This window comes from Lepisma saccharinum, chromosome 14 (genome assembly GCF_977018435.1).
Source record: "Lepisma saccharinum chromosome 14, izLepSacc3.1, whole genome shotgun sequence".
Taxonomy (NCBI): domain Eukaryota; kingdom Metazoa; phylum Arthropoda; class Insecta; order Zygentoma; family Lepismatidae; genus Lepisma; species Lepisma saccharinum.
In genome coordinates this window covers 76452697-76479938 of record NC_139242.1, presented here as the reverse complement: position 1 = coordinate 76479938, position 27242 = coordinate 76452697, and the positions used below count along the sequence as shown (strand labels likewise).

General features: G+C 36.2%; 1 protein-coding gene across 1 annotated transcript; it reads right to left on the bottom strand.

Annotated features, from left to right (window-relative positions):
* Positions 1–2512: 2512 nt before the first annotated feature.
* On the bottom strand, positions 2513–25519 carry LOC145999046 (uncharacterized). The gene is made up of 2 exons (XM_083135982.1): positions 25478–25519; positions 2513–7784 (listed from the first exon to the last, which is right to left on the bottom strand). The coding sequence occupies exons 1-2, from the start codon at positions 25478–25480 to the stop codon at positions 4707–4709; spliced, it is 3081 nt and encodes a 1026-aa protein (XP_082992108.1). The 5' UTR covers positions 25481–25519; the 3' UTR covers positions 2513–4706.
* Positions 25520–27242: the final 1723 nt, after the last annotated feature.

Below are 27242 nucleotides of genomic sequence, written 5' to 3'. Positions count from 1 at the left end.
CCTGATGATCGGGCACCAGCGAAAACCTCAATGGATGATTGTTTCACATTTAGTTTCAATATTCTTTCTGTGTATTTCAACGTGCAGAAAATTGATTGCTGTCTTGTCAGTGTGTTACCGACCACAGAGATTGCAGTATTAATCACAATTAGTTTACAATTATTTTGTGTGTGTGTGTGTATTTAAAGATATAGTTAACATATGTATGTATTCATTACATTGTCAAGTTCAATAAATTGCAAGCAAAAAATTCTCAAACTTCGAGTGCGGGGACTTTTCAAACACTGTATTAACTTTTACACACGTCCTTCATGAAAAAGCATTAAAAGTTTGGGGGAAATTTTGCTTGTAAAGTTTGTTTGACCTCTCGCATGAAGAACTCAATTTTTTTAGAATTTTGAAAAATGTGGAACTATTTATTCTTTAGAATATTTTTTTAAAAACTGATTCCTGTACGTTTCACATAGTCTTTTTTCAATCCAATGTAGTTTTTACTTTGTTTATTTTGTTCAAACACTAACTGAACTTTATTTATGTTGTTCAATAAAATGTAACAAGCTTTCTGCTTTTTTGTACCTTGACATGAATGAAAGCAATTTCTGCCCCCACGCCAATGATTGCAACTCCACACTTCTAACCACTCGAGTAATTTCCCATGATACCAACATGTATTAATGTTGTATGTAAGTTTATAAAGGAATGGATAAATAAGACAAAAAATATGTTTCCTTCTTTTTATTACATTTTTGAGCTGTCATATTACACAACTTGCAAAAGCTATATAAAAACTGTCATGCAAGAAAACTAGAGCAATATCAACATCCACTGGAAAATTGTTAATGTAACCTGTAAAAAGTCATACATGTAATACAGGTTTTACAAGTAAGAAACATTCTCTCCCCCCCCCAAAAAAAAACTGAATTGGTATAATTTTAAGACCTTTTCATTTTGTTAATTTTTTGAGTACAGCATTCTTCAATTATAGTACATAATATTTGGATGGATGAAGAAGTTTGTGTTCAAAACATGATGTAATACAAGTACAGCTGTTTCAATTTTTTCTTTTATGATACCCATCCACAGTTTTAGACTAACATTCTTTCTCTAATGAAGATCTTTGAACAAGTCAAACATAAAGTTCTACCTTTAAGAAGTACATTACATTTCTGGTTTAGTATTGATGGATATTTGAGTAAGATTTCAAAAGAATATATAAAAAAATTAGAACTGAGCCGATGGTGATGTATCATTAGTGTCTCACAGAGTCATGCGACAGTTTTGCAGAAAGTGTCCTGGAAATTATGCAAATTTCACAATTTGCATTTACTTTGCACCAGAATGTTATGAAAAATGGATTCTGTTAATAAATGACAATTTTAATATTGTGGTCATCTTATATTTTGAAGTAAGACACTGCTATATCGACATAACAGTTCAAATAGAATACTTGCACACCAACATTTAAAAATATTCTAGATAAATTTAAGTCTTGAAGCATCAGTATTGGTAGGAATCTGTAGGATTATTGTCATTTGTATTTGTATCTGGTTGAACTGTTATCGGCCCAATCCTAATAGAAATTATCTTAATTCAGTGTCAAAAGTTTGACAATTCACACATGTAATGCAGGACCTATAATTAGGACTATTGGTAAATATCAAACAAAAAGTATAGTTTTCCACCACAAAGCTAACTGTGGGTATCTACTTTATAATATTTCACATAAACACACAATTTTTACAAAACTTACCCAGGTTTATTAATATATTCTTGGGGGGAGGAGGTTTCTTACAAATAAAAATGATGCAGTTACACAGGAATATGGGAAAATAACCTCTTGCAAGCTCACTAGACGTACCTTGGATCATTCAGATTGAAGCTCTTTTAATATTCACAAAACTCAACTTTGTATCATTATGACAGAAACAGGAATAAATGTGTGAAGGATTTGAACATATTGCAGGTAATAACAGCAATATGCACTCTGTTGTAATATGGCAACTGAATCTTCATTATCATTTCAATCCAATTCAGGATTGATTATAATTGTGACTAGCATGGTGATGGTCAAAATGCTTTTGTGTCTTGTATCACTAATATTTAAAGTTGATTTTTGCAATGTATTAGGCAGCTTCTTTCAACATAATAATCCAAGGTGGGTCTTTGCATTAAATCATGTGCAAAATATATATATTATGTATATTTGTAAATAATTTTGTTAGCATATGTTTCCTTCATTCAACTCACATGCTCAGTTTCATTCTCTAATAAAATGTAGGATATTTGTTTTAATATTTTGGTTCAAGATAGCCTCATAATTATGTGGAATAACATTTAAATGTTGATTTTTTTAGCACACCTTTGAATATGTACCAAACACATTATAAGGCTAGGATTAAAAATTAAATGAATGCACATATGTATAGAGCATTCCCTGACATTCGCTACGAGACTTGGTGGCAAGCGGCCCGGTGTCAGTGTTTGTCTTTCCTGGTGAAACGGGGTCCGAGACCGTTGCTAGAGTCGGCTATTAAAATTACAGTTTTCATATTGTGTACTAACCTTGACTACAGAAGGTGTTGAAAATAATGTCCTTATGCTGCAACACATTCCTGGCATCTCCGAAGGAAATTGGCATTTACACGTGCAAGTTCGTAATTCTCCCGATTTCTCGTACAATACTCTTTTAACTCAAGGATGGTGTGCAGATTGTCTTTGTATACTTTATTTTTTAGATTTTTACGAGGTTTAATGTAGTGGTCCTATGTGGAACGGGAACACCAGAAAATTTCATTGCAAAACGTCGTCCCACTTCTCCACAATTCCTCTTACCAAAGTAACACTCGACAAGATAAATCCTTTGTTGTAATGTAAACTGTTGTGGTGCCATATTAAGCCACAATCTTCAACACACAGACGCGACAGAACACAACTTCCGAGGGATGATTATACTGGCGTCAGTCTGCAACGTCAACAGAAAGGGAAAGAGAGCGAAGGCAGGGAGAGCGAAAAAAACAGACTGTAGCGTGCGACTGTCGCGGACCCCGTTCACCGGGAAAGACAATCGCTGACGCCGGGCTGCTTGCCGCCGAGTCTCGTAGCGAATGTCAGGGAATGCTCTGTGTATATATACTGTTTATACTGAACCATAAAAGTATGTATAAAGTGTTAATGGAAACTAACTAACTAACTAAAAAATTACTCTTGAACCCACATGCAACTGTAAATTACATACAGCTATCCATAACTAACATACTAGATAAACTCGCCATAATATTTAAAATGAGGGCAGAAGTGTGCACATTAAATAGTGATTATAATTTTGGTTGACTAATCAATTATTATATATTTTAAATTTTCAAAATGATGGAAATGTTCTTTTCAAAATTGAATCCAGTCTTTTCATGAAATGTTTACTATTACCTCTTACTGCCCTATGATATTTTATAAGTTTTCTAGTTTCGTAGGTTGTTTTTTTTGGGCACATACAATTAAAGGTCATGTAAATCTGCACATATAGAAACAGGAACAATAAAAATTAAAAGGCTTACAAGTACTCAGTGAACTGAATCAGATGCAACTCTTGCAACATAATTTTAGATATCAAATTATTTGAATAGATGCAGGAAAATTCACCTCAAACTAACCTAACTTACCTTATCTAAAATTTAAAAAATGAATCAAAACCTTGTAGTTTTCCAAAATTATGAACTGATGGTTGGTTACATACACATAGGTTTTGTTCTTACCATACGGATCATTACTCAATTAAAACTCTCTCTCATTTACGAAAAATGCAAATAATTGCTTGCATTTCCATTATATACTTATTTTTGTACTAAATTGACTCATTAAAACTGAACTTTTGATAATTTGAAAGCAAGAAATCCTGAATTTACAACTAATGCAAAGGTAAATGCATTTATGGAAAGATTTTTTAAGATTTAAAAAGAATTTTGCATTCTTATACTAAACAGGTAAGAATTTGAAAGCAGATATGATGGTTACATAACATAAATCGTTTCATATCCTATGGTGCTTTTGAAAATGAAATATTTCTTGACAAAAATTACATAAAGTATAAATGAACATCATAAAATTTAACTACAATGACCACCTTTTGATCATTTACATTTTTATTCTTACAACTACAAACCTTTCTCACTAACAACATTGAGTGAAATACAACAGCTAAATTCCAATCTCCTTTAATTGTTGCACACAAGCAATAACATTGGATATATATAAATATAAAATGAAAGACTTAGGAGTTTCTTATTTGGTTACATGCATAAAAATAGACTAGCAAAATGATTTACTGGAAACAAAAAAAGAAAAAAATCTTGTTAAACACAGGAATTGGTCTTATGTGGTTACTTGTCCACACTTATCACACCAAAAGGAACTTTTTTCATAGCTTATATAATGAGTACAGTATCACAATAAAATAGATACATATCCTACTAAACAAACAATACAAGTATAAAATGTTTCTTCTAAGTTAGCTTAGTTATGTTTCTTGGTAAAAGGTTTTTGTCCACGTTAGATTGGAAAATGTGTTCATTAAATAATGTTAAGAGCATGTGTTAATACTTCAAAACAAACTTAAAGAAATGTCACTTTGAGCATGTATGCACACAAAGAAATTTTAACTCCCAGGAACTTGTAATACGTTCTGAAAAATTTCATCTTGATGCCACGTTTGTTCATTGTTCAGTACCCAAACCCAGATTTAGTATTTTCTTTATATGTTTCCAAACTTTTATTTCTGTGTTGGAACCTGCTGATACTTTTTTATCGTCATTTAATGATGATGGCAATGGTAATGAAGCAAACTGATCTGGTTTAATGTCATCAATGTCCTGTTTCACAAGTTGTACCGAAATCTTACGGTCTGTCTCTCTTGCATTTAAAGAGGTACCAGCCATTTGACATTTCATCTCCAGTTTTCCATCTTCTTCCTGGTTTTCATTCCATTTATATGTTTTCTTCTTTTCTATATTCAAAGTACTTTGCTGTTTATTTTTCATTTCCACAGACTGTGCTTCATTCAATAAGTTCTGGTCCTGGGGTGTGAAGGTGAATGGATCTTCAATTTCTTGCTTTACTCTGACTGTTGTCTCTTTCTTGTCTTTTGAAAATCGGAAAGTATGGGTCCTTGTACTATTTGAATTTACTGTCTTCTGTGGAGGTTTACTGTCTTTTATTTCAGGTAATTGCAATTTGCTACTCAAGTTGTCTGACATGTTTCTGTCCTGTGACTCTTTGAGTGTAATATGTCCCTTCTTTCTTCCACTGATACTTTTTGCTGTTGGTTCAGAAACATATGCTTGTGATGGTGAATATAATTTAAACTTATTATTTTCATTTCCTTTGACACATCTCTGTTTGCCAGGTTTCTCAACATCATTTGGAGTTAGCTCTGTACGTTCGTTTGCAGATACCACTCCAATTTTTCTTCTTCCATTCCTTCTATAATTCTTTACAAAATTTCTTGAAAATGTTCTTTGCTTCATAGATGAATCCTGCCCAATAGACGAAAGTTGCTCTGCACAGATTGTTCTATCAGATATGTCTGTGTACACCGTAGGGTCCAGTTGAGTATCCGTCAGTTCTAGTTCAGTGAAACTCGAGAAATTGAGCATTCTGTTACTTTGAATTTCAATTTTGGTAGCAGTTGGTTGTGGCCGACTTATTTTGAGTAGAGATTCGCCTATTATTTCGGCAGAAGTTTTTCCAATAAATGTATTAGGAGATTCTTGAGTTGATTCTTTGTTACAATTATCCTCATGTATTTCTTCACTATCATGCATGTACCTAAATGTTCCTTTTGAACCTTCAACACCAGCTACATTTTTGCTTCCCTTGGACAATCCTTGTTTGCAGTTTTCTGTACTGTTACTGTCCAGCTTCTTAGAAATACAGTGACATTTTCTGCACAGTAAACTTTTGTTGTCCTGTTCTGTGCTCGCCACACATACATCAGCTACATTGAGCTCACATTGGCAAAATTTATGTGATTGTTTATCAATTTGACAATCAGTTCCATCCATCTCGTCAGCTGAAGCAGGATAAGGCTTGATACAACTATATGTGATGTCAGTTCCTTCGGCCATGAATTCTTCAGCTTTTAAATATGAAGGGGAGTCCCCAGTCCCGGTTTCCATTGTAGATTCCAACATATCTGCCACTGAACTGGATGAACTGGCGTAAGTATTTTCTTGTTCGGGAATGTTGCCGAAACTGGTATTAACTTCATCTTCATTTATAATTGCATGGACAGACATGATCCCACAGCTTTTTTCAGTCTCTGTATTATCTAGTGGTACTGGCGAACTTCTCTCAATGGCCTTTTGGTTAGTTACCTCAGAATGTAAGTTTGTACCTGTAAAACAAATTTTTAACTTTACATGTGCAATATATAAAACTTTCTGCTGAAACACGGTCTGGCAATTTTTACATTTCAAAACTTCTTTTGTATGAGTTTTATAATGTCTCTTAAGTTGCAACTTTTGCTTGAAACTTTGTTGGCACTTAATACACTGATATGGTGTTTCCCCAGTGTGGGTACGGCGGTGTCCTATTGCACCTGAAACATACCTGAAGGTCTTTGGACATTGATCACATTTGTAAGGTCGCTCACCTGTATGTGTTCTTTCGTGAACTTTGCATCTCTCCTTTTGAGGAAATAATCTGCCACAGAAGGTGCATGCATAACATTTTTCTTTATTGTGAATACGCTTGTGAGTGCTCAAACTTGAACTTGTTGCATATGTTTTGTCACACATGTCACACTTGTACAACTTGGAACCCCATGCACATTTCTTTTTCCTGCAACCACATTTGAAGGAATTCTTTGCAGAAACTTCTCGGTCACATTTTTCACATCTATATGTTTCCGAATGATGTTCTCTCATGTGTTTAACACACAAACTTCTGAAACCAAAGCTCTTACTACAAAACTTGCATGGAAATGAAAGAGCAGAATGTCTCTTTTTGTGGGTGTAATAAGATGAAGGAGATGCACAAGTTTTGTCACACATCGGGCATGGATATTTCTTTTCCTTTGTATGTGTCAGTACATGCTGCATTAAATGGCCAGGTTGCTTAAAACATTTTTTGCAAGCCTCACACATGAAAGGCCTCACATTGCTGTGAACAGTTTCATGTATTGCACAGTGATCCTTCCGAAAAAACTGCTTCCCACATACGTTGCAAGCATACTTCAAGTCACTGCTATGCGTCTTTTTATGAGTTTCTAGCCCTGATGAATATGTGTATTGTTTGCCACAGATATCACATTTGAAAGTTTTCTCACCTGTGTGAGCCTTCTCGTGATATTTCACATTGCTCTTCGCGGCAAAATACTTTCCGCAAATGCTACATTTATTAGGATCCTTTGAGCAGTTGTCAGAATAATCCAAGACATGACCTTTACCTGGAGGTGCAGCAAGAATGCTACGGTAGTCGCTGGAATCATTTATAGAAGTATTAGAATAATTCTCAATGCAACACACACCTGGGGGTGAGTCCAGATTACCACACTGCCAACTGTCATAATATACATCATTTTCTTCGGTGTTAGGCTGTTCAGAAACATGCCCTAAATCCTTAACCTTTTCTTGACATCTTCTATTCCTTAGCTTGTAGTTGTCATTTCTCCTCCTGAGATGCTGTTTTACATGAATTGACCACAAGTTTTTATTTGTGAATTTATGTTCACAATAACTACATGTGTATGTGTGAGGCATTCTGTCATCTGTGAGATCAGTTTTATTGCATACCTGTAAAGACAAACAAAACACAATATATATATATTTTCCAACTGCTGCACATGACAAATAACTCAGTGTGTACATAAATAACAATCTTTATAACTTAGATCTTAAATTATATACAGTGGAACCTAGATTTTAAATTTTTCAGAGGACCAGGCTGATAAAACTTAAAATGCAGGAAATTGTAAAATCGAGGAAAATTTTATAACATTTTCCTATGTTGGGTCTATCACAATTGAACGCAGGGTGCGAAACCCTTGAAAACTGGTGGGGGGAGAAAGTTCTTTATCTTCAAATCCCCTCCCCTGCAAACGTGTATACAAGGGTGAATCAAATATGAACGAGCCTTGATTGGCTAAGCGTCGGAATGGGTAGCAGGGTGTGATTCGGCATGTGCGGCCGGTAGGTGGGGCTGCCTTGAGTCAGGAACCAGAACAGCCGGCATGTCACATGCTTCGTTTAGTAGCTCTCACGATGAGTGAGCAGAGTGTGCTAGTGTCTGTTGCGCAACGCATAATCATCAAGTTCCTCACCCAGAAAAACGTCAAACCGGCCGAAATTTACCGGAGACTGCAGGCCCAGTTTGGGAATGGTACCCTCTCATGGGCAAGAGTGAAGGTGTGGTGTAAGGAATTCTAGCAAGGCCATGAACGTGTTGCAAATGAAGTGCACCCCCGTCGTCCTCGCACCAGTGTGATGAGTGACAACATGGCTCGTGTTCGTGAGCTTGTCGAACAGGATCGCCGAGTCACTGTGAAGCAAATTGCGGAAGAACTTGGTGTGAGCTATGGAAGTGTCCAATCAATCATCACAAAGCACTTGGGCTTCCCCAAAATCACAGCTCGCTGGGTTCCCAAGCTGCTGAATGTTGCTCAAAAAGATGACTGAGTTCGCATTGCTCACCAGCTTCACACTCGTTTTGACGTGGAAGGGGAAGCGTTTTTGCATCGCATCGTTACCTGTGACGAGACATGGGTGCATCATTACACCCCAGCATCCAAGCGTGCCAGCATGGAGTGGAGGAGGAAAGGTGAAGGAAACCCCGTGAAGGCCAAAGTTCGGTTGTCTGCGGGGAAAGTGTTGGCCATGGTGTTTGGGACTGGAGGGGGATCCTACTGGTGGATTTCTTACACGAATGTCGGACCATCAACGCACCCTACTACTGCGGCCTCCTGGATCAAGTTAAGGTGCAGTATCGACGCAAACGACGAGGCTGTCCCATCCGCCAGGTCTTGTTCCTCCATGACAACGCCAGACCCCATACAGCAGGTGTTACGCGGCAGAAACTGGTGGAAATGCACTGGGAACCCCTTCCGCATCCACCGAACAGCCCAGACCTTTCACCATGTGATTTTCACCTGTTCGGACCCCTCAAAGAAGCACTTGGGGGCGAGCAATTTGCGATCAACGATCAGGTGGAAACCTTTGTGCGCAACTGGTTGGCTACCCGCCCAGCTTCATTCTACGAGAACGGCATCAAGAACCTACCACAACGTTGGGAAAAATGTATCACTAAGGGCGGAGACTATGTAGAAAAATAGGATGTGGCAATGTCTCTGTTTCCTTCAATAAATTTTGTTTTTCCGCACACGGCTCATTTATATTTGATTCACCCTCGTATCATACGATATATTAAAATTAAATTACTCAATTAAAAATATATTATTATTATTATTAATAATAATAATACTATTATTATTAATTACATAAAGGAAATTAATTTGTTCCTTTTATACATATCAGATATTGCAAAGAATCTAATTTCTTTACTAACTGGTTAAAGATGTTAATAAATTATGAAATAGTTCAAGTGGTTTTATTATGTGTTAAGTTTTTGTTTAGTTTGTGCTTTATGTTAATATAAATCAATTAGATTTCATAGTCATTATTGTTTTGCATTCTTGTTTTACTTTTATTGTGTGTATTGATGTATTAATGATCTCTTGAGAGAGATAGAGAGAGAAAGCATTCGATACTCCCAATTACACTAATTTGTGTGTGTTTTTGATATTATTCTTAGTAAAGTATATTTGAAATTTAAAGCTAAAATTGCTTATCTTTTGTTTCTTATAACAAAAACTCTCCCCCCTGTAAGTTTTTGGTGGGGGGATTTTTGAGGCCAAGGTTGTTGGTGGGGGAAATCCCCCATCCCCCAGGATTTTGCACCCTGATTGAAAGTATAATGTGGGAAAAATAGAAAAATCGGGGTTCCACTGTATTTGTATAAACATAGTGTGAATTTTGATTTGTATGTAAAACAATGTTTCTTTTGAGGTAACACTTTTCTTTTTCTCTACATGTACACTAGAAATGTGCATCTTTCCCCCAAAAGACCTTTTTAATACCAAAACATTGAGAATATAGAAAAGTCATAAGTAGGGCTCGGAAGTTGAAGACCTATAAATTGCCAAAAAAAGACATATAAAAAGACCTAAAAATATTAAAAAAAGTACCTAAAAAAGGAAAAAAAAAGGACGTATAAATGTGATCCGAATTAATTAATAACTTCAGTTTTAATGACATATTTAATGAATAAAAAATATTACAAAATTCTGGTGGTATGGAACACACAGTGCGAAAAAACTACAGTGAGTGTAAAAAGTGTTTGGACACAGCTGTAGTTACGTTAATAATAGATCCTTTTGGCGTTCTGGATGATGGTAAGTGAGCGGAATAAAAGTGCAATGGTAAAAAAGTGCTCCCTTGTGCATAGCACCATGCCATGAAGGCGTATAGGGGGTGTGGGGGTAACGCCCCACACAATGGTTCTACCTCAAATTCTTTCTCTCTTGGCACAACAAGGAAATAAAAATATCAAAACATAAACAATCCATGAACAATTATAACAAAAATGCCACAAATTATGGGTACAGAAAGTCTTTGGACACTTAGTAAAAAACATTAAGAAGGACCTCTGTGAAACACAATCAATAAACCTGGACTGCCATACACGTACCACTGACCCCTTCAACCTCTGGGCTCACAGCTGTCAGTTCGCAAGTTTCAGTACCGGCAATAGATCTACCTCATTGAACACGATAGTGCAAACATGGGTGCCGGAAGGAGAGAGTTCAACGTTTTTGAACGTCGGCAAGTTACCGGCTTCACAATGAGTGCAAATCATTAAGGGAATTATCATGCTTGTCCGGAATTCCTAAATCAACAGTGCACATGATCTTTGGGGAAAGAAAAACCGTAGAAAATAAGGCAAGGAGTGGACGACCAAGAGCTTTCTGTGCAAAACAAACGGTTTATTGTGCAAAATTAAAAAAAAAGACCCCTAAAACTTGTGCTCCGACGTTGGCTGCAAGCCTTCAAGACCGAGGTAAGCAAGCTCCAGTACAGTTTGTAACGTATGCCGACGAAATGCCTACCATGGACGCGTGGCAATGAAGACATTTTGGGTTAGTGCAATAAACAGAAAGAAGCACCTCAAATTTGCCCTATATCACCGCAATTATGATGCAGACTTTTAAAACAAGATCATTTTTTTGGACGAAAGCCAATTCAACATATTTGAGTCGGATGGTAGGCATATGGTATGGTGGCAAAGAAATACAAAGTTGGAGCCGCGAAACTTAATCCCAACTGTCAAACACAGTGGTGGTTCACTCTTAGTATGGGGTTGTATGAGTTCTGCTGGGGTCGGCAAGTTGCATTTCATAGAGGGGACGATGGATCAGTACATGTACATTGATATATTGAAGAATAATTTGAGCGCTAGAGTGGCTCAAATGAACTTGGGTAATGATTACTTGTTTCAACAGAACAACGATCCTAAGCATACCACCCTTAATACAAAATTGTGGCTGTTATATAACACCCGAAAACAACTTCACACACCCCCTCAATCCCCAGATCTGAACCACATAGAAAATTTATGGAGTGTATTAGAGAAACAGATAAGAAAAAGAAACATATCCAGCAAATCCGACCTAAAATTAGTATTGCAGGAAGAATGGAACGCAATTTCACCTCAGATTACTGCAGATCTGGTAAAATCTGTACCAGACAGGCTCCAGGCAGTGATTCGTGCCAAAGGAAATCCAACAAAATATTAAATGCTTGTGTTTTTTGCAGAAAATATGGACAAGAATGGCAAGTGTCCAAAGACTTTTTGTGTTCAAAATATGTGATATTTTCGTTATAACTGTTTATGGTTTCTTTTTTACATTTTGTATTTTCCTGTGGTGTCAGATAAACAAGTATATGAGGTAGAATAATGTGTTTTTTATTCAACTCGCCTACCTGCACCCATGACCCTGAGTGGATCCCGTTTACGTTCCATCAATGGTGGCCAAACACTTTTTACACTCACTGTATATGAATGAAATGCATCTTTTTTTAGTCAAGAATGTTTTTCTCTCGTTTCAGGGGTGGTTCAAATATATTTCTTTCTTTCTTTTTTAATTTCTTTACTACAGAAAGGATGTTTAAGAGGTGATGAACTGATGATGATTCGAATTGAGAATGGGCAGTAAAAACTTAGTGGAAATTAGGTTAAGTTACAAAAAAAAGTCGTTAAGACCTAAAGAAAAGGCTAAAAAAGGACCAATAAACCAAAAAACGCCGAAAAAGGCAAAAAAGGACAAATAAAACCCACCTTTTTCTGGCCTGCAATGACCCAAAATGAACATATATTATGTTGGGCCTCATCTTCGGACACTAGGAAAAGAAGGATTTTTCCTCAACTTCCGAGCCTTAGTCATAAAGAACACTGTTTTATGTACAAACCAAAGTTCACAAAATGAAAAATGCAAAAAAAAAATGTTGTTTGAAAACATTTAAATGTTTTAACTATGAACATATTTTATGTTGCAGCATATCCACACTTTACTGAATTGCAGCTGCAAACTCTTAGCTTCAGGAAATATATACCTGCCACTTATTGCATAATGAATCCTAAACTTTTGCTAAAACTGAGTCTGATTGAATTTCAATAGTTGTGTATCACCTACATCACAAACTGTTGCATTGTTGTAAAATTGGCAGCAAACATGGCAGCTGTGCGTATCCTGACGTCACATGAAACCCACCTATTAACAACTCATACATTGTACTTTCTCCTAATAAATCATAGCAATGTAGAGAAGAGAGCTTTAACATGTGTGCTGCTTGTATGTTTGAATAAGATCAGATAAAATATGACCACAGAATGAAAGATGTGTGCTTTTATAACACCCTATAAGATATATTTTTATAGATAAAATTATTATGCAATGTCAGGAGTCCACCTCTGTTTTTATAATTGGAAATTTATTCTTTAATTCCCTTATTAATTTTTTTTTCTTCTTGGGTGTTGACCGGTCAGGAATTTTTAGGAAATCCAATCCACAGAAGAAATATGGTCACCTGAGGAGGCTCCTATCCCTGCAGTGTGTACAATAAGATCCAATGACTCACAATTTCATCACTCAACATTCCGGTTTCAAGTCAGCCTGGATGTGGGTATAATTTGGGTCTTTTCATCAATTGCATCAAATCATCGTTCATCCTCATTGCCATGATTATCCAATAGTGGCAGAAAAGTAATGCTAAATGACAAATACAAAAAAATCTGAGTATAAAAGGACTTTGGAGATGGAGTTTTTAAAATATGAATTATGATGAATTTGGATTCAAATTCTGTAAATGGGAATGATCATAATCATACATTTGCTTGAAGAGTCTAAGCTTGTAATTGTATGACAGACTTTCATTTTTTTACTTTTCTTTTAATAGCTGACAAAAATGTCCAAAATGGACATGTTTGCGTTCATGTATATTCCGCCTGATTTCCAGTAAGTGCTAGTGTAATTCAACCTCGATTTGCATCAATAATTCACGTAAATAACATTGGTTTTGATGAGGCGGCATTGAGTGCCGCACGCAGGACATTTGTGCTGCAATGAGGGCGCGGATGACGGATGGTTAATAATATCAGAATATTACCTTGGATATTCAGGAAAAGAAATTACTTGTCATAATTTGGAATATAGTTTTACGTCTTTTAAAAAATTACAATTACATCTGACTTCAGAATGCATATTTAAAATCTGCATAATACAGTGAATAATTTTAGCTTTGTAAAGATTACAGATGTCAAAAGAACCATAGCTATGTAGAGCAAGAGAGCAAGTTGGAAAAGAGTGAATGTCAGTTTGTAGACAAAATAGATTTTTAAAAATTTTTGCATGCTCTGCATGAAATGTAGCCAATTTTACAATAATATATATATATTGATTGTTTAAAAACAGTTCCTGAACATCATTCATGATGATGTGATGTATAAAGTACTGAATAATGACTAATGCTATAGTTTTGTGCAGCGGTATTTGGAAAATCAGAAACAGTCAAAATTATGTAAAGTTTTGTCTTTGTATTACATTGTGTATAAAAGCGACGTAAAAAAAATCAATTCACTCAATCAATAATACAAAATATTAATGATATTGTAATTGAAATAATCGTTCACTTCTTGAATATTTCCTACTGCTGAGTGTCAAACAAATAATTTTGACCAATATAATAGTAATAGGAGGCATGTCAGGAAAGTAAAGATACAAAGGATATACATTTTAGAGAAAATATATGAAGCGTAAGTTGACAACACTGACAGTAACCTTGATCATTACTCTTTCTAAAGTCGTTTTCACGGTCAGAAGACACAACGGCGCTTATGGAGAAACCGCACAGTGTTGCCAATACAGCGCTAGCTCATGTCGCCGGGAAATAATGACCTTCCTTCACAATGAAGGTGTTACATATTTTGTATATATAATGATAATTATATGTAATTATTAATATTAATATTATATTGTGAACGTTACAGTTACCCTTTTTACTATGATCCATTGCGATCACTACACACGGGAGTGTAATGCATGAATATGACATTTCAGAAATCACTTAAAAAAGTATAAATCACTGAGTGCTCACACAACTAAAAACACTTTTTCGAGAGAGGGAAAAAGTCTAAACAGACCAAAGCAGATCTCTCACTCAAGTAAGGGGAACCTGACACATGGGTTAGATTCAAGTTGCAACCGAAACAAACAAATTAGTTATGGCGCACGTGAACTGATAAGACGTCAATGACTCAAGCAAGGCATGTCATATTTCTATCTTGAAGCCCCATATTTTGTCACGTGGCAAAAAAAAAACCACTTATTCTTATCACCATAATACATGAATACTTTGAGCAACAATCACCAAATTAGTCATTGGTATCAATACTTCTAGTACTTGGTTCCAAAGTCCTTAGCATGGATCACAGCCTGGCACCTACGTGGCATGAAATGAATCACCAAATGAGGGATTGTGCCCCATGCTTTCTTCAGCTCGGGAGACTGTTTGGCATCTCAAGATCAACCATCTGCAGAGTTCTACAGTGGACCTAGGTACAGGGAGATGTTGTCAAGATGCCCAAGCCCACACAGCTGTGTGTGACCGATTTTCTGTATGATCGGAGCATTCTGCTTGCTGCCTGTACCAACCCTCACCTGTCTTCCAGAGACATTACTTGGGAAATAATAGCACTGGCAGTAAAGCCACCGTCTGTGAACACTGAGGAGTGGGGTCTGATGTCAGCCTATGAAAAAGCCACTGATCTCCCTAATCCGAGAGGCCAGACTGAAGTGAACAAAAGAGCACCTAGCGTTGTCACGGAGTCAGTGGAACGTGCTGTGGACCTATGAGAGCAAGTACCTTCTCTTTGAAATGGACGGTGGGGAGTGGATAGGATGTCACAAAGGCAAAAAAGAACACCCCCGAGTATCAATTGCCCACCATCAAGCAGAGTGGTGAGAATGTTATGGTGTGAGGGTGCTTCTCTGCACTTGGGATGTGTCCCCAACACCATATCGAGGGCAGCATGGACCGGCACATGTACAGGGATATTCTCGCGAATTCATGTACCCATTTTGCTCATCATCACCTCCAACACGGCTTCATCCTGCAGGAGGACAACAACCCAAAACACCAATCAGGGGTCACCCAGGAGTGGATCAACCACAATCACATGATTCGCACGGAGTGGCCAACCCAGAGTTCAGACATGAATCCCAACGAGCACATATGGGATGAGCTGGAGCAACACCTCAAGAACAAGACAGCCAAAAATGCCAACGAGAAGTTCACCCAGATGAAGGAAGAATGGAGCAAAACATTGATGGACTCCATGTCACGCAGGTGCCAGGCAGTGATTGAAGCTAAGGGCTTTGAAACCAAGTACTAGTGAGTTAATACCTGTGACTAGTTTGGAGATTGTTGCTCAAAGTATTCATTCATGTATTATAGTGATAAGAATAAAAGTGATTTTTATTTTCCAGGTTAAAAAAATCGAATAAAGAATCAATTTTAATTGATTGAAATGAAAATTTTTGTACATTTTTGGGGGAGGGGACCCACATACATTCGAGGGTATGTGTTAATTCCTTTGTACTCAAAATTATACATGTAATTTTATTTTATACTCTTTATACTTTTTAATATGCTTAAGTATGTGTTAATTCCTTTGTACTCAAAATTACACATGTAATTGACAGTGGCTTAGATAAGATAAGATAAGATTTATTTCCATCCACTTGATCATATGAGTACAAATAGCACTATGATATGAGATAGGTCAATTACATGTGTAATTTTGAGTACAAAGGAATTAACATATACTTAAGCATATTAAAAGTATAAAGAGTATAGTATAAAATAAAAATAAAATAAAATTACATAAAATTACATGTATAATTTTGAGTACAGAGGAATTACCACATACCCTCGAATGTATGTTGGTCCCCTCCCCCAAAATGTACAAAATTTTCATTTCAATCAATTAAACAATATGACACTGCTACTACATTAGTTTAACAGTCACGAGACAGTCTGATATGATATGATTCATTTCCATCCACTTGATCTTATAAGTACAAATAGCACTATGATATGGGATAGGTTAATTACATGTATGATTTTGAGTACAAAGGAATTAACACATACTTATGCATATTAAAAAGTATAAAAGAGTATAGAATAACTTAAAAAATAGAAGAAAAATCAAAGGTTATGGCTATTAGTGAACATAAAATGGAAGAAAATCAAAGGTTATGTCTATTAATGAAAAATATGATTTAAGTACTCCTCTGTGCTATAAAACAAATACTTCATAAGCAAGCTTTTTACTGTTATTTTAAATTTGGTTGGATTATGATTCTTGAATTCCTCTGGCAGCTTGTTATAGAGTTTTACACCTTGAAATCCTAGACCACTATGTGTTTTGGATGTGCGGACAGTAGAAAGATGGAGGGAGTTATGCCAGGCACGTATCCAGAGGGGGGCTTAGGGGGCTCGAGCCCCCCCCCCCCCGAAAGTTTAAGGTTTACACTAGATAAAATGAGTTTTTTTTGTTTATTGTGGTGTGAAATAAAATAATGTGACAATAATTTAAGGAGAGAAATAATTATCGAGGCAAGACGGAGAATGTTCCGTAACCCTGTTATTGATAATAGCACGTATCCAAGAAGGGGCACAGGGGGTTCGACCCTCTCCCCAGGAAATTTTTCAGTTAACGTTAGATAAAATTAGGTTTTTGGCTTCTTCAATAATGTGAAAATAATTTAAGGAGAGAAATAATTATCGAGGCAATACGGAGAATGTTTTATACCCCTGTTATTGTTAATAGCACGCATCGAAGGTGGGGATGAGGTGGCTCGAGGTCCCCCCCCCCTCTCAGGAAATTTTTCATTTTACACTAGATAAAATTAGATTTTTGGCATCTTGAATAATGTGAAGATAATAAATTTATAAATCTGAGAGAAATAATTATCGAGACAAGACGGAGAGTGTTCTATAACCCTATTATTGTCAATAGCACGTATCCAAGGTGGGAATCAGGGAACTCGAGCCCCCCTTCAGGAATTTTTTCTGTTTACACTAGATAGTATTAGGATTTTGGCTTCATGAATAATGTGATGATAATTTGGGAGAAATAATTATCGAGACAAGACGGAGAATGTTCTATAACCCTGTTATTGTTAATAGCACGTATCCAAGGTGGGGTTGAGGTGGCTCGAGCCCCCCCCCTCCCAGGATTTTTTAATTTTACACTAGATAAAATTAGGTTTTTGGCTTTTGGAATAATGTGACGATGATTTAAGGAGATAGAGAATTATCGAGACAAGACTGAGAATGTTCTATAACCCTGTTGTTGATAATATTGCACGTAAGCTTTTCTTGCGCTTTCGGTGTTGTCGCAGCGCACTATGTAGAGACTTATCAGCATTTGGAAGCTGCACAGCAAAGGTAGCGCCACACGTAGGGCGATTCGTTGTAATTTCTAATCTCTGGAAGGCGGGAGAGGGCACGTTCTTGAATGAGAGAAGTAGTCAACTACTGGCAATATTAACGAATCGTTATATCTGCGGAACGTTCTAGAATATAATGAGGATATAAATACGCGGATTCAATTTTTCGGTTGATCTGTACAAAGAATCGGTTAATGAGATTTCAGAGGTAAGTGTGACAATTCATACAGTCGATTAGTGATCAGTCAGCGTCCTGTGGTTGCTTTAAATAGTGCTTCGAGAATTAAGACATTGACCACAGCAGAACTTCTGGGGCCTCAGTATAGTGCTAGTGCTGGTCGAGGACCGAAGAGCAAGGCCTCTCTCTCTCTCTCTTTCTCTCTCTCGTGAATATTTCAGCAGTACCGGATATTGGAGTGGTTTATTAAAACAGAAATAAGCTGCATAGATCAACTGAAAATCAAAGTTTTGAGTGATGATTTAGTTTTGCCAGAACTAAATTTCGTATATGCAGTCCGAGAATTTCATAGTATATAAAAATACTTTGTTTAAGCTTACTGGGTTCGAAACACATTCAAACACTTAACTACCATAAAGAGACAGCCGAAATTTTTATGAATGTCGAGAAGAGAAAGCAAGAAGATGTTGCATATGTAGACATTTTAGGCGGAAATTGCAGGCTCTACCAGAACCCGAATCAGGGCTCTACCACCTAGCCATCCTTGACTTCAACAGATTTTTCGTTAAAATGTCTACATAGTACATGTCCTGTGTATATCAAATCGTAAGGTGTTGCCTGTATAGTGAACAAGCACAGAAAATATAGGAGAGAGAAGAAAACGGAGGAGCATTATCACCGGTTGAGGATATTTTTTCTTCTGTGGTCAATAAGAGCTACTACGTCGAGGTGACAATGACAGTGGCGTAATAAGGAAGATTTCACACCGTGTCGCCTGAGGATTTCACAAGTCGAAATTAGGTTTGTGCGGCCTTTTGTGTCGCTACGGTGTGAAACGTTGCTGTTGATTGGCCCATTCCAATCGACATGTATCACGTGTCCTTCGGTCTGAAACCTTCCTAAGTCTTGAAAATCCAAGTCACAAGGATGGAAACTAATTGCCCCCCGTTTTGGAAACTAATTGCCACAACTGGTCTAAAATATACAATTGTGAGATTCTTACTATACCCTTTAAAAAATGATGTTGAGCCCCCCCCGAAAGGAATTCCTGGATACGTGCCTGAGTTATGCATACGAGTGCTGTACTTGTGTATGTCCAGATTTTTTGAGAAGATTTTAGAATTTGTATGAATAAAGTACAATGTTTCTAATATGTACAAACATGGAAGAGGTAATATTTGAAATTCATTGAAAATTTGTTTTGTTGGGTTTGAGAGGGATACATTCTTCATAATTTTTAATATGCATTTTTGCCAAATAAAAATTTTCTGCATTTTGGGTGAGCTGCCCCAGAAAGATATACCATATGTGAGTACAGGTTGAATCTGTCCAAAATATACTGTCCTTAAATCATTCAAAGTTAAAACATTTCTCAAAATTCTCATCATGTAGCAGAGCCTGCTTAACTTTTGAGTTAAATTAGTAATTTGCATGTCCCAAGACAGGTTTGAGTCTATCCATACTCCTAAGAATTTTATTGCATTGCATTCTTTGACGACTTCATTGTTAATAATTACATTTAAGTTTTTTATTTGTTTTGCTGGATTAAAATTTATTAGAACTGTTTTATTAACATTCAGGGAAAGCTTGTTGTTGTTTAGCCAGGTGTTTAGTTGTGTTGTTGTTGAAATTGAATTTTTTTGAAGTTGCTCATATTCCAGGCTTTTTACTATGATATTAGTATCATCCGCAAAAAGTATTGTTTGAGACTCTGATAAGGTTTCTGGAAGATCATTTATGTAGAGTAAAAATAAAACTGGTCCTAGAATTGAGCCTTGCAGTACACCTGTAGTGAGGAACATTTGGTCTGATTTGATTTTGTTAATATCTACATACTGACATCTGTCTTTTAAATAAGACTTGAACCATTTTTTTTGCTAAATCTCTGATTCCATAATGGTCCATTTTATCTAGTAAAATGCCATGCTGAACCAAATCAAAAGCTTTGGTAAAATCTAAAAATAATCCATGCACATGCATTTTTTTGTCTCTCGATTTTAGAATGTTATTTGTAAATTCAAAAATAGCTTCTGATATTGACTTACTTTTTTGGTATCTAAATTGATGTTTGGATAAAATGTCGTATTTTTCTAAGAAAGTTACTAATCTATTTAGCATAATTTTCTCTATTACTTTAGAGAAGACCGATAAAAGAGAAATTGGCCTATAGTTTGAGCATTCTTCTTTGCTGCCTTTCTTGAATAATGGTCTCACTTTTGCTATTTTGTACTCACTAGGAAAAATACCTGTTTCTAAAGATGTGTTGCAAATACTTACTAGTGGTTGTAAAATACTATTCCCACATTTTTTTAGTAGAGAACTTGAAAATTCATCTGGCCCTGATGAATACTTATTTTTTAAATTTATAATTACCTTCTCAACTTCTCCCTCAGTTACTGGTGTGAGAAACATAGTGTTTGTGTTTCGGGGACTGTTGAAATATGTTCTTAATCTAGGTGTAGAGAATACTGCATTTTTATTTATGGTATTGGGAATGTTCACAAAGTATGTATTAAAAATTTGTGCTACATCAAGGGGATTGCTTATTTTCTCTCCATCAGCCATTATTTCTATTTTATCATTCATGTTCTTTCTTTTCTTACCAGTTTCATCATTAACTATTTCCCATAGTTTCTTTGATTTATTTGCAGATTTGCGTATTTTATCTGCAATGGCCAATTTCTTAGCATTGTTTATTACCTTCCTGAGAATAATTACATTTTTTTGGTAGTGGTCTTTAAGTATGGGATTCTTGTTTTTCTGAATTTCTTTATATAAGTTTCTTTTTGTTTCACAGGATTTTTTTATCCCTTTAGTTATCCAGAAAATTGATTTTTTTTATTTAGGGGTTGTCTGTATGTTTTGTATGGAAATGCTACTTCAAAATGGTATTTTACTGTCTTTGTGAATAAGCTTACTTTTGTATTTAAATTTTCCTCCATGAGCACATCAGTCCAGTTTTCTTTCTTTAATGAATACACTGGTCTACGTCCATTTTGCTGACTGGAGGCTGATGGTTGTTCTTTAGTAATTCGGGGGTGGTAAATCCAAAACCGAAATCCGTTTTTTTCTATCACGTCAGGTTTCGGAGGAAAATAGAAAATTATCTAAGATTAGGGATGTATATTTAGAGCAATGAAACAACGTAGTCCGTAAAGAGGTCACAAGATGGCAGCACATGGAATATTATAATGAATATTATTTCAATCAGTTATTCGAGCATTGTTATCCCCAAAACAAAGGACAAATATTACTGACATTGTAAGGAAAGCATATAGTGCATATTTCAGAATTAAATTGGGTGACCAAGATAAATCCTGGGCACCTCATAAAGTATGCAGGACCTGTGTAGACTAAAGGAAAGAAATATGTTAGCGTCTGGAACATGTATCGGGACAGAGAGAGGCATCTATTAAGATATTTTCAAAGGGACGAAGAACTTGTCTATTGTACAAATGTGAAGGGACTAATTGAAGCTATGGGATGTACGTATAATGCAGAAAAATGGAGGCTTTTTATTGATAGCTCGAAGAGGAGTTTGAAGTGTGTGTTGCTGCATAATGGCAATAAGTTAGCATCCATTCTGTTGGCCACTCCGTACATTTGAAGGAAATCTACGAAACAATGAAAGAACTGCTTCGAAAGATAAAGTATGCAAATGACAGTTGGCTTGTGTGCGGAGATCTCAAGGGCATTTCAATGTTACTTGGTCAACGAGCAGGTTTCACGAAATATCCATGCTTTTTGTGTTTATGGGACAGTCGAGCAAGGAACGAACATTGGGTACGAAGACTGTGGCCTGCTAGGAAAAGCTTTGAAGTCGGGGCAAAAAACATCCAGAACAAGCCGCTTGTTGATCCTAAGAAAGTGTTACTTCCTCCACTGCACATTAAGTTGGGATTAATGAAGCAGTATGTAAAAGCTCTGGATAAGAATGGGGCTTGCTTTAAATACATTTGCTCAAAATTTCCTGCATTGACGCATGAGAAAGTCAAAGCAGGTATTTTTGATGGTCCTCAGATAAGGATGCTAATGAAAGATGAAGAATTCTTACAAACAATGAACCGCACAGAGAAAAATGCATGTGTGCCTTTTCTGATGTCATTACAAACTTTCTTGGAAACTTCAGAGCGCAGAACTACGAGGTTCTAGTTGAAAATTTGTTGGTGACGTTTCAAAAGTTAGGAGTAAATATGAGTGCCAAGCTTCACTTCCTGCACAGCCACTTAGATGTATTTCCGTCCAATCTTGAAGAACAGGGCGAACGCTTCCACCAAGACATAAAAACCATGGAGGACCGATATCAGGGGAGATGGAATGAAAACATGATGGCCGACTATTGCTGGTGCTTGCAGCGTGACGTTCATGAGGCCACCTACTCCAGAAAATCAAAGAAACGAAAATTTTTGCCTAAGTAGGTATGCATGTTGTGCTATTCTGTGGTGTATGTTAAGTTTAGCATAAGTACAGGCATCAGGTGTTGACCGAATGTGCTCATGAAACAAATTGATCAATTTGCCGGAATTGCCTAAAACTTTTTGTCCATTAAGAACTCCCTATTGAGAAAATAGAAACGTATGTTTGTAAACAACGTGACGTGATACTCTGCATGGACATCTGACTACGACGCAATCTCTTTGCAAGTGCTGTTGGAATGTAGCCGGATATAATTTTCTGAAAATTTGGAAATGTGACTTGTGAAACAATGCAACTTAATATCTGTTATCAGCTACGCCACCTATTTTTAGTCCTATTATTTCATTATGTGCAGATATCTATATGGAAAATTGTTGGCGTTTAGCCCAGTATTATAATATTGTGAAAATTTTCAAATGTGATTTGTGAAAAATTGTGACGTGATACACTTTTTCTGACTACATATTTGGAATCAGCGACCTCAAATTATATAGAATCAGTTAAAATATCTAAGTCAGCAGAAAAAAATATTTCATATGTAGACCAGTGGAATATACAAAGTTTCCTATATTTTCCTTCATGAATTTTCTTTTTTCTGCAGTAGTGATATGTTTTGCAGTTTTTTCTTTTATATTCTCTGGTATATGGACACTTATGAAAACTGCTTCATGATCGGACAAGGCTAAAGGTAAAATATTTGTGGTATATTCAAAAAAGTCTTGGTTAATTATTATTTGATCAATACATGTTTTACTTGTTGGTGTTATCCTTGTTGGTGAATTTATTGTTGCAATCAAATTATGGGAGGTTAGAATTGTATTTAGTTCATTTTTTTCCGGACTGTTTTTTAAAAAATCTATGTTTATATCGCCCATCACTATGATGGGTCGTTTTTTATGTAGTAAAATGGACAACATTGTTTCTAATTTTTCAAAAAATGTGCCTAAATGTCCATCTGGTGTTCGGTATAAGCAAACTACTGTTGCTTCATTTTGTTGTAATCTTAAATTCACTACTGCATGTTCAAAATTGAATTCTTCATTTAAATAATTAGTTTTTGTTACGTTTTCATATGGTATATTGCTTTTAACTAATATGGCAGCACCACCTCGTTTGTGGTGTTTACGGCAATATGCGCTGGCTAGATTAAAATTTGGAATTTGTGTGGAAGAAAACTCTTCTTCTCGCAACCAATGTTCAGTGGCACAAATTATATGTGGGACTTCTGTGAGGGATCCAAGAATCACATCCAGTTCATGGACCTTGTTCCTTAATGACTGAAAATTTTGACTCATTAACCTAAAAATACTTTTGTTTTCAGAGATAAGAAGTTGTTCATTTTTGGACATTTCGGGTGGGAACACCAAGTCCGAAGGAAGGGTCGGCCCTTTCTTGCTTAATAATTTACTTATGGTATTAGATGCCACAGGTATTGTTTATTTGCCTGAAGTCATCTGGGTTTTCAATAAAACATCATCCATGCATGTTTTAGCTAGAAAATTAGATGCCTCACTACGCCACAAATGTTTTGAACTCTGGTGTTTTATACCTTTTTTATACCTTTCTGCATGACGCAAGTCATTAAAAACCTACCTGAATCACAAGCGCCTCTGCCCAACAGTAGACGTCATTGTTGTGGATGATCCAACTACTGATTGATTTGGTTTATTTTACTTCACTTTTCCACCACTTTTGGTTAATCGCGAATATGAATATGAGTGATGATATTGAAGAAGGGACACTCACAAAGAACACCCGTGCTCACGCCGGAATTCGAATCAGGGGCCTCTGTTGTCTTGGCGCACTGTGCAAAACACTATGACACAGAGGTGGGTGGATGACTCAACTATAGAACTATAGTACACGCAACTGACGTAACAGTGCTAATTAGTAATTCAGACCACTGTTTATTACATCTTGAGAATGTTGATAAACATTTTAAAATAATTTTGTCCAGAGATCATTCGATGTTTAGAATTTTCAAATGAATACTAAACATTTCCATTGACACAATATTAAGCAGTTAGATACTAACGATATAATAATAATAAAATAATAGTTTTGCGGGTTAAGTGGTAGAGCAGCCACAGGCTGAAATTCTACCACGAGGACTTCACCAACTTATTTGACAAAACCTGTGTTGATCTTTTAGTTTTTAATGCACATCGCTGTTCGTGCGATAAATTATACAATGCAGTGGCCATTAAGAAGTGGTATATTAGAGTTTGGTAAAGTTACATCAGTCAATATTGCGTATTGTAACATCACATAGCACGAGTGGCATGAGCGCGAAGAACTGGGTAGGAATTCTACCGCTGTCGTCTACTTCAGAAGGCAGGAAGAGTCACATGAACCAATCACGGTAGCCCTCTGCTCCATAGACTGGTGTACGAGAGCGCATTTACGCACGTGCTGTAGATTGGCTGTAGAGATCCAAGCTTTCCCTCCAGAAAGGCAGCAAGGAATATAGAGACCTTTACGCCGAACCTGCTCGGCATCCAGCCAGGAAAGGCATTGAAAAAAAAATGCTAGAACGAGTGTTGTTAGTGGAGCGTTGCAAGCGGATCGCGAAAAATAGCTATTATAATGACTTGAAGGTCAAACATATATGAAATTAGTCACGTTTTACTTTATATTCACAGCATTTACACATTTTTGAAATTTTAAATCTGGGAACGCCGGGCTTACGGGCATACTATAATGCTACGCCACTGGTAATTGACCTATCTCATATCATAGTGCTATTGTACTCATATGATCAAGTGGATGGAAATAAATCTTATCTTATCTTATCTTAATAATTTTGTAAATACTACGAACTGGTCTACCATCTGTTGATACAGCACCAACCATGCTGCCCAACATATAAACATTTCACTTGAATATATGAAGTTTGAAACAGTTTTCACAGAAATATGTGATGTTCATAAACTTTTGCACAGCACTGTAGCTGCAGTAAGTTCAAACACTATTTTTTTTCAAACCATTGTTAAATATTCAAATCATATTTTATCTGCAATTGTTGTTATTGGCCCTCTCTCTCTCTATATATATGTAATGTTTTCCTCTAAGACAAAATTTAATTATTTTTCTTTCAACTGTACAGTAGGTCAGTAGCGTGTCCACGATTTTTCAAAAAGGGGGGGGGGGGTATGTATATTTTTTTATAGTCATTCTTCATTTTGCCATCCTTTCCTGCCTTTAATGTTGTTTTTTTTTTTTTAATACTGGGACAAAAGGGGGGTTTTGACCCCTAACCCTCTCTGAGTGTATTGCCACTCACACCACTGAGTGTATTGCATGCATAGTATTACCAAGCAAATTATCCATCGCCATGTAGAAATTTTTAGCCATTTTTTCCCCCCCACAATGAGAAAGAACTTCAAGAACTGAAACAAAGCCAGACAGGTGTGCTGACAACTTTTGCACCAGTATATGTCAAATTCCAGTCCTTACAAACATGCAAAAGAAAAATTGATGGAAATAGTCATGGACCATTTGCCGAGCAATACTTTTGTATCCCATTATACACACGTCCAAAGCTTTGTAACTCACTTTGAATCCAATAGATGGTGTTAGATGTCCCATTTATTTTATTGTTTTTTCAGTCATTAAAATTTAGGTGTGTATATGATTGTTCGATATGATTGTTCCTTTCTTAAATACACAGATAAAGAAACACTATTAAAAATATTATGTCCCAATAATTTGTTACGCATGATCGAAAGCAATATTGCAAGCAGCAGCATGTACAGTGGGATCCATGAGTATTACCGTGCAAATTGTCCATGACTATTTTCATTAATTTTTATCTTACATCCTGTGTGTTTTTAAGCGATGGATTTTTAAGTATGCTGGTGCAGAAGTTGTCAACAGCTTGTTTTGAGTTTTCTTTTAATTCTTCAAGCTCTTATTGGGTCAAATAAAGTGCACGAACATGGTGATGGACAATTTGCAGGGTAATACTCATGGATCCCACTGTACGTATATTTTTAATGCAAATGAACACTGAATTTCTTCCTTCAACGTCAGCAATATATAACGTAAGGTTCGATGATTTTAAAAAAATAAGTAAATGCAAACAGTTCTGCGTTAAGCAGATCCTTCATTTCATAAATGTCACTCTTAGCTTCAAGCTATTTTTCCCGCCACCCCGCCAATCTAGTCTGTGCCGCCAATGTTCATTTAAAAGCTATAGTCAAAATACTATTCGATAAAAACATACACAATATAGTCTATATTACAGACTCGCTGTTTAATTTTTCCCATTGTATAGTGAACTGTTAACATCACTGCAAAAGGTTCTCGAACAGTTTTAATGCTAATTGGAAATGTTCCCGATATTCTGTTAAGCATGTCACGACAAGCAAGCCAACTCGAGTACTATTTTTAAATTCGTTTTTTGATCCGAGAGCTATGTCTTCTCTAACGCATATATCTGTTAAAATACAAGCTGGTAACTTTTATTCAGTCTGATGATAATTTTGGGTCATTAAATGAGCATGATTAAGTAATACAAGTCATTGCCTGCCTATGGCCCTGTTGTTCAGCAGTAAGAAGCCCTCTTTCATAAGTGAAATATCGGTATGACAA